Below are 8,528 nucleotides of genomic sequence, written 5' to 3'. Positions count from 1 at the left end.
AGCAAGTTGGAGTGCACGGGGCACATCAAAATCCAGATCCTGGTTGTTGCATTTTGCGCACGGCGGGAAAGGGGAAAACATTTGGCGAAAAACCCTCCCTCCAAAACAATCAAAACAACACACTCATCCTTTCCCCCTTCATCCCCTCTCCTTCGTAACCCTACCACGTGTTCTCTCATACACACTGTGGAGAGAGAGAGAGAGAGAGAGAGAGAGAGGGTACACTCCAGTAAAGATCATTCTTTCGTCCGTTCCCCCCTTCCTTCAAAACCCTACGACGTATTTCTCAGATAAATTCCCTTGTCGTACTCAAATTCCACACCAAATCTCCCATCCTTCCCACACGTATTAGAGAGAGAGAGAGAGAGAGAGAGAGAGAGAGAGAGAGAGACTCGGTTGGGGTTTCTCTCTCTTATTCAATTTTCCCCAAATTCCCTCAAAACCCTCCATGGCATTGTCTCCCCGGACAGTCAAACCCAATTACAGCAACATCAATCACACCAAAACAGGAGAAGAAGAGGACGGAGAAGCAGAGCGAAGCCTACAAGAGCAGCAAGGGGAAGAAGAGATTGGCCCGGGAGGCTCTCCGAAGCGGTACGTCCCGCTGTGCGACTTGTACTCCGCCACGTCCCCATGCGTCAACGGCGGCATCATGTCCAAAAAGGTCAAAGCTCGTAAAATGACGACGACGCTCAAGACTGAAACCCTAACCCAACCTAATCACCACCTGGATAATGGACACGAAGAAGACCTTGGCCACGCCTCTTCTGAACCAAAACCACTGCCGCGGCCGCCCGTCATTAGGGTATACACCAGACAACGTCGTCCCAAGAAGCCCAGGCCTTCCCCCGATTCCTTGGTAGTGGTAAAGGTAGAGTTAGAAGAAGAAGAAGCTGACACGAGCGCGCAGCCGAAGAAAAAGCAGAAGAAGAGCAATGAGAAGAAGGGCAAGCAGAAAGCCCTAGTCGACAGCACGGGTGAGAAATCGAAGAATAACTGTGTCAGTTTGAGGACAAGGAAGAGTGGTCCTTCAGGGAATTTGCCAAACCTTGATCGTTCCCGAATGGTTAATTCTGCTGCTAAGAGATGGGTCCGGTATGTACTTCTCAATTTAACCGCACATATATGAACTAGTCTGAGGTTGAAACTCAAGTTAACTGCAAATGTGGGTAAAAGCCAATGTTCTAAAATTCACAAATTTTCTAAAAATCGCATGTGGGAAATTGAAGAGTAACTGCTTCAGTTGAAGGACAGGGAAATGTGGTCCTTCTTAAGGGATAATGACAATAGTCATTGTTTTCGATAAATGGTATTTGAATTGATGTATGTGAGGAGAATGACCTTAAGAATCAATAAAAACGTGAGCTTTTAGTCCATTTAGCTTAAGCTGAAACGGCCCCTAAGTAAAATTTGTGTAAGATCTTCATTTTTTATGAACTAGTCTGCGGTTGAAACTCAAGTTTAAGCACAAATGTGGCTAAAAACTTCATTGATGACATAGTTGTCAATTGTGAGGAGCAAGCCTTCCGAAATTTGGTTAAAAATTTGAGTAAAACTCATCCGGTACGAGTTTGAGTCGAGGACTGGAGTGAATATAGAGGATTTCTACTCTAAATTTGGTTATGAGTCAATTAAAGTGTAAGGGCCAGATATGCTCTCAGTACTTTCCGTAATTTTTTTTGTTGATACGAAACTGCTGATAATATGGTTTATTTGAGGAAGTCTTTCGATTGCATATTATATACAGGTTGGGTTTCGATGGTGCTGATTCCAACAATTTCATTGGATTACAATGCAAGGCAAGAATTAACCACCCTAGTGTTACTATTCTAAATACAGTTGGTTCAACTATACATGTGTGTCCTAAAGTTCAGCTTGCTGCAAACAGGTTTACTGGCCTTTGGATGATGATTGGTATACTGGTCGTGTGGTCCGATACAATGCGGAGACTGGTCGACATCATGTAAGGCTGCTGTACTCTTCCACAAACAAATGAACGTGTATATGGATATGCGTATTATGCATATACCTATGTATTTTTTGGTTCAATCTTTGTGATGTAATAGTGTAGGAATGCAGGTATCATATGAGGATGGTGATGAAGAGGATGTCAATATTCGCAGTGAACGTATCAAGTTTTATATTTCCAGGGACGAGATGCGCCGGTTAAATCTGAGCTACAAGATTGGAACTTCAGACACGGATGGCCTTGAATTCAGCGAGATGGTGGTTTTGGCTGCTAGTTTTGATGATTGCCATGAGCTTGGACTTGGGGATATCATATGGGCCAAAATTGCTGGTGAGGGAGTTTTATCATGAATAAACATTTGCGATACATCCAATTGCGTGGAGAAAGTTTATGATATTCTGCGCTTTACCCCTAGGAGTTTAATATGACTTGATTTGCAATCCCTTAGGTCTTAAAGATCCCTCTTTATGCATAATAGACATATCACAAGTGAACTTACTGGACAATGGTTATCAGATCTCTCATTTAGTCCAATCTGATTTAATCAAATCATGAGTGAGCTTTGAGATCCATTGATATATTCCATGCAATATATGGAAATTTGCTGTCGCATAAATATTTTTGATCGCTTGGCGGGTCGTACAAGATAAATATGCTGTTTCTGTTTCCTTCTTTCATCAATGAAAGAGAGAGACAAAGAACTGAAGCGACAAAAAAGGTTATTGCTGGCGAAGCCATATTGTCTTTGAAGCCTGAAGGTTCTCATTCGTCGGGCAATTGACTGAATTGAGTGAGAGATTTTCTTGTCATTCTCCTTATTCCTCTCCGTCAAAGCACATGGTTTTGCTACTGACAACCATGGAAGCTATTAACATTAGAATTTGCTGTCTTTTTATGCAGTTACTCACAAAATGCTCATGGTGAATCTAACATTTTCACTTTTAAAAGGGAATTTTGCAAATGTAGGCTTATCAGCATGCGTTTGACGATTCACCTTACTTCTTTGTGCGCTCTAATCTTACTTTCAAATAGCTAATTGCTTGGAAAAAACTCACTCTCTAGGTTCCCCCTCCCTTCTTCCATTTGCTTCCTTACGTTCTTGTTTGCATTTTTCTTTTGTTCCCCTCAATTTTTAAAGACTTTATTGATCATGCCATGTTACATCAACATCATCCTTTCCTTACCTAAGAGCTGATGTAGGATAAATGTTTGGCCACCCACTCACCTAAATTATTAGAGAGATGGCTGACTTGATTATTTATATCCCTTACGTGCCTAGCGTGTGGCCATGACTTTCTTTATAAGCTGTCCACACATGCAAATATTGTAGGTGCAAGGTTGGTGTTGAATTGGGGTTCACATGATCTATTGCCTCCTAGAAGCACAACTATCAGACCAACGATGCTTTATGGGACAGAATGTTGACCTATTAAGAAATAACAGGCGAACAAGATGAGTGTAGCGGAAATGAGAATGTTGAGGTGGATGTGTGGTAAAACTAGATAAGACAGGATTAGAAATGAAACGGTTCGTGAGATGGTAGGTGTAGCACCTATAGAAGAGAAGTTGAGGGAAAATAGGCTAAGGTGGTTTGGGCATATCTACCGTAAACCAGGAGATGCAGTAGTTAAGAGAGCGAATAGAATAGCTTTGGGTAGCAATGCTATGGGGAGGGGTAGACCTAAATTGACATTAGATGTTGTGGTGCGCAACGATATGAGTATAGTAGGTTTGTGTGAACAAGCGGCCCTTGACAGAGCTCAACGGAGGAAAATGATTCATGTAGCCGACCCCAAGTGATTGGGACATAAGGCTTGGTTTGGTCTATTTAAGAGATTTATTGACAAATTTGTACCCATATGGTGCCATTTGCGTGGGCACATCAGCATGCAAATTCGTAAAGTGTGGTAGATGGACATAGTGAATGGCTCTTTGCTACCTTGGAATGTACCGCATGGACATAGAAACGACAGTCTTATAGAAATCCATGCGGGTGAACTCATATACTTGTTCATTTACATGCGACAAGTACATAATTTATGTATAGCAATGAATTCACTTTTATATTTTTGCTGTCTGTAAAAACCAATCTTTCCAACTAAGTTTATACATTCCTATTTAGGATCATTTGTCTTTTATCATTATTCATTCTACTTATTAAACAGTGGTTATTCCACACTTGATGCGTGACAGTTAATTGACTTTCTTCGGACATGTTTGTTGGTGCTTGATATGCTCGGGCCTGGGGGTATTGCAAGGATGGCGACTGACATGGACAAAGCTCCATTTTAATCTGAAGTGGAGCAGAAAAATCATTCTTCTTTTTCAGTTGTCTGTAGTCAATGAATATGTTTTGGACTCTTGGAATAGCTTTACATGACTGTAATGCCGACCACCTTTTGTAGACTAGTATGTCGGTCAATCAATAAATACTGTAGGACGTATATGGTTGAAGTGAGTTGCTTGGAAGGTTGAGCGGTATGGCTAGAAATACCGTAAGACAATAATGCATCTCGAAATTTTAATGGATTGAACTAATATTGGAAAAGAAGTGAAATACATGTTTAGGATGTCTAGCTGCTGCCATGAAGATCAGGGATTGGAAACATTCACTGTTGCAATGGAATGGAGGCTTTTGTTTTTGATTGAGCATATCTTCCTTTGGTAGAGGATAACAGTAATAGATGTAGGCTCAGTTCTTTGTGATGGAGTATCATTCCTTGTAGGTTTACCATTCATGTTTAATATCATTCCTTAATTGCTTGCTTTAAGATTTTGGTAAGGCGGGATTACAAAAGACCATACCTCCCTTGTTTTGTTGATGTCTTCTTTATTATTGTATGCTTGTATCCAATTAATACTTTGACTTTCAAAGTCTTGAATCGTTTGCTGTAAGACTGAAGGATCTCTACCCTGATGTCGATATGTATCTGTGTATGTAACTATATTTAACTGATGTTCGATTTGGTTTGTGTTGCTGTGTCTGGATAAGTTTACGATCATTCTACCATATCTGTTATTATTGACGGAGCAACTATTTTCAAAATCTTGAACTCATTCTAACTTAAGATGTTGTGGTTCCAGAGAATTAAGCAACACAGTTGCGAGCTGAAAACTGGTGCTAATTGCAATTGTCCTATCTGATTACTTTTTGCTTTATCTTTGCAGGCACACACTGAAAGATATATATCTTCTGATATCAGTCTTTATCTTTGTCTACTATTTTGTAGCGCCTTTCCACTCAGCATTTTGAAAAAATATATTTTCAACGTTTTTGCTATTATAATTCTCTTTACTTGTATAACAAGCCCATGTTCTTTGAATGGGTCAGTTTTTTTATTGTTATTTCATGCTAATTGATATTGAAATTCAATTGTTGTTGGTGTCTAGCTTCCTTCCTGCTATATACCCATTAAAGAACTAGTTTTGAAGTTTTGATGCATTAACAACTTCAACTTGCTGCTGTACTCCAAGCCTGTTAGAATTTTAGGAAATGGTAGCTTAGCATGTTGTAGGAACTCATATTTGTAAGCATGGATGTTTATCATGCCGATACAACAACCCTGCTCATTTGATCGTAGATTATCCTTTCTTGCATACTTTTTATCCATTTCTGGAGAAGTACTATTTGAATAAGCATAGTAATTGTAGCGATAGTTGCCCTACTTGTTTCCGGTATACTGTAAGCCATGCAATATCAAATTACCAATCGCTACTCAATACTGCAGTCCCCACCAATTTGTAGTTAACTCTATTGCCAAAACTTCTGAAGTCACCGTCATGCTCGATAGATTGTATGCTATTGCGCAATGTAAGCTTTAACTGTTTGTTTACTGATCAGAATTTTCCTTCTTCTGATGCAGGTCACGCGATGTGGCCAGCAGTCGTTGTGGATGAATCTTGTCTTGGAAATCGTAAAGGTTTAACAAAAAATTCAGAAGGGAAATCAGTTCCAGTGCAATTTTTTGGTTCCCATGACTTTGCAAGGTATGCTGCGAAGAAGTTATTTTTTTCTTGATCTTGCACTCTTGTATTATTCTGAAGTAAATAATTCTCTATAATGCACTCTGCTAGGCTTAAAGCGGTTTGTTTTCTTTGTATGTCCAGGGTTAATACAAAGCAAATAATCTCATTTCTTAAAGGACTCCTTTCTTCTTTCCACCTGAAGTGCAAGAAGCCAAATTTTGTTCAAAGCTTGGAAGAAGCAAAATTGTGAGCTTATATTTTTGATGTCATTTTTGCACTTTCGATGAAAAATGAGATGCATGAAAATCTTGTTTCTGTTTGTCCTTTCCCACTTTGCCTTTTAGTTACAACATGCAAGTGCATATCATTATTGATTTGCATATCCTTTAGCTTGTTTAGCCATCCTTTCATCCCCATCAGGTTTCTTATCCAACGAGGCAGTACTTGAATGATAGTTTGCATTCCTTCAGCTGTAATTTAGGGCTTATCTTTAGGTCTTTTCTTGTTATGCCCATATCTTAATTCTTATGTGACCAAATGTTTTGAGCTATTTGTACGGAAGTAGATAGACGCTGGTAACAAGTATTTGTTGTTTCTGCCAGTCTGCCCATTCATAGCTGCATTCTGTGAGCTGTTCATTAGGTTCCAAAGTTTGTGAACTTGTAATTGAGGGCTTTTGGGCTTCAACATGGAAAAATGTCACAATTGTTTGATTCTCTACAAGTTCGTTGTGTCTCATGTTTAGGCTATTTTGATTTCATCATAACACTAGGCTTATTCTTTCTTGCTGATTGCCTGCCCATGTTCCTGTCTCCTTCTCATCATGGTGTGGGTTTGTAGGATTTTGTTCCGAATCACTTGATTTTGTTCTCTTGGTTACTGTCACATTTTCTTTATGAGCACAGTAATAGTTAGAGAAAATTGAAACGGATGACAACCTGATTATTTACCAGGTCACTGGTTCTGCTACTAGGGCTGGGTCACTTGGGTCAACTGAAATCGTAAGAGTAGTTATTAGTTTATTACTCTTCCAGTTAATATAAAAAAAGAGAACGATGTCATTTTGTAGTGTTATTGTCACAGGTTCATTATCACTTATTTCTTTCTACTTGAGCATTCCCTTCGTAAGGATGATTAAGTATGGAGTCTCTTTATTAGGTATCTCAGTGAACTGAAGCTTCCAAGGAGAATGATAAGGATGCAAAATGGAATGGAGGCTGATAATTGCGACAGTGCAAGCCAAGAGGATGAACACAATGCTGATTCAGGTGAAGAATGCAAAATGGTACAGAGGACCCATCGTCTCATCCTTTTTTCCCTACTTTGTTTGTCGAACATAGGCCAACCAGATGCAACTTCTAGGATTTACACTTCCTATCTCTCTGTATCTTGGTTTGATGAACAGAAGCCTGGAACTCATTTTTGTTTACTATTACTAAAGCCTCAAAGTTAATGTTCAGTAATTGAAACTGTCACTCGAAATGTTTCAAAATTACGGTAGTTATCTGCCATATCCAGTCTCCCCCAGATGTGTGTCAATACTGTGTGTTTTACTGAGTTTTTGTCTGAAAAACAGTCTAAAGATGGACAGATGCAGAGATATTTGCTTTTCCTGTGTATATCGTTATCTTTGTTTCTGTCTCTGACATGTGTCAGCCATGCGCATGTTCCCATGGGGAATTGTTCTTATCCACGTATTCAGCCATATGACACTTTAAAAGAGTCGTTAGTGGTGATAGGATTTTCCTTCACCATGCGTACAGAGTTTGAAAAATCCACGTATTTTGCTGTCTTGGTGAGCTTTTTCAAGTCGTTAGTTGACCTGGGTACCTGGCTCATATGATACAGAGATTGATATATCTGATTCTGTAACTGCTTGTTCAAATGTTCGTGTGTGTCACGGTGTGTGCAGTGTGCATTTTATGCGTAGGTAAAGAGGCTAGGCCCAGAAACTGATCTCATGGTTATTTGCCTTCTACAATGAGGGACTATACTTACCATTGGTCATATTTGATTTGCCTGATCCCGTTCATTAATCTGAAGCATTAGCGGTAGCTGTTCCTGTACTTGGGAATTCTTTTATGTAATTCTGCTTTCTTGCTAAAATTGGGTCCTAAAAACCATTGTTCCATCAATTTACAGGAATTATCAAATTCCAAACCGATTTCGAAACCCTCTTCGTCTAAGGTGGCTTCTCAAAGATCGCAAGACCTGCCTATTGGTTACAGACCTGTTCTTGTTAAGTGGAAAGACCTTGACAAGTGCAATGTTTGCGACATGGATGAGGTGAAAAAGCCAGATTTCATTTTACCTTGAAGAAACGCGTTCATCCTAATATAGAACTTTTTAATGTTTCTGATTCCATTTTTGCTTCTTTCTTCTAGTCCAACTTTTCCCCGTCTTCTTAATGTATATTGTTTGTCATTTAAAGGGGCATATACTGATGGATATTGTGTATTTTTTTTTTCAGGAGTACGAGAATAATCTTTTTCTGCAGTGTGATAAATGCAGAATGATGGTAGGCCTTATTTGCATGACTTCATGATGTTTTCAAATCGCAAATGCATATTTTGGTCATCCAGGGTCCTACAGT

The 8,528-nt window shown here is 39.3% G+C and overlaps 1 protein-coding gene across 3 annotated transcripts in view; it reads left to right on the top strand.

The window, feature by feature from the left end:
* The window catches only part of LOC131301515 (histone-lysine N-methyltransferase ATX2), a 55,576-nt gene continuing 47,048 nt past the window's right edge, over window positions 1–8,528 (top strand). Inside the window, exons 1-9 of one of the 3 annotated variants that reach the window (XR_009191314.1) lie at window positions 1–1,095; window positions 1,748–1,799; window positions 1,889–1,963; window positions 2,080–2,299; window positions 5,833–5,956; window positions 6,077–6,181; window positions 7,094–7,220; window positions 8,078–8,221; window positions 8,406–8,453. Coding sequence is in view for 2 of the 3 variants with exons in the window: in XM_058327863.1 (XP_058183846.1) it covers window positions 449–1,095; window positions 1,748–1,799; window positions 1,889–1,963; window positions 2,080–2,299; window positions 5,833–5,956; window positions 6,077–6,181; window positions 7,094–7,220; window positions 8,078–8,221; window positions 8,406–8,453 (1,542 nt within the window). In the remaining variant the exon portion in view is untranslated. Of the gene's footprint in view, window positions 1,096–1,747; window positions 1,800–1,888; window positions 1,964–2,071; window positions 2,300–5,832; window positions 5,957–6,076; window positions 6,182–7,093; window positions 7,221–8,077; window positions 8,222–8,405; window positions 8,454–8,528 lie in introns of those variants that run through there. The other 2 variants (XM_058327863.1, XM_058327864.1) reach the window with 2 other exon arrangements.

This window comes from Rhododendron vialii, chromosome 9a, assembly GCF_030253575.1.
Source record: "Rhododendron vialii isolate Sample 1 chromosome 9a, ASM3025357v1".
Taxonomy (NCBI): domain Eukaryota; kingdom Viridiplantae; phylum Streptophyta; class Magnoliopsida; order Ericales; family Ericaceae; genus Rhododendron; species Rhododendron vialii.
This window is presented reverse-complemented; position numbering and strand designations above follow the sequence as displayed.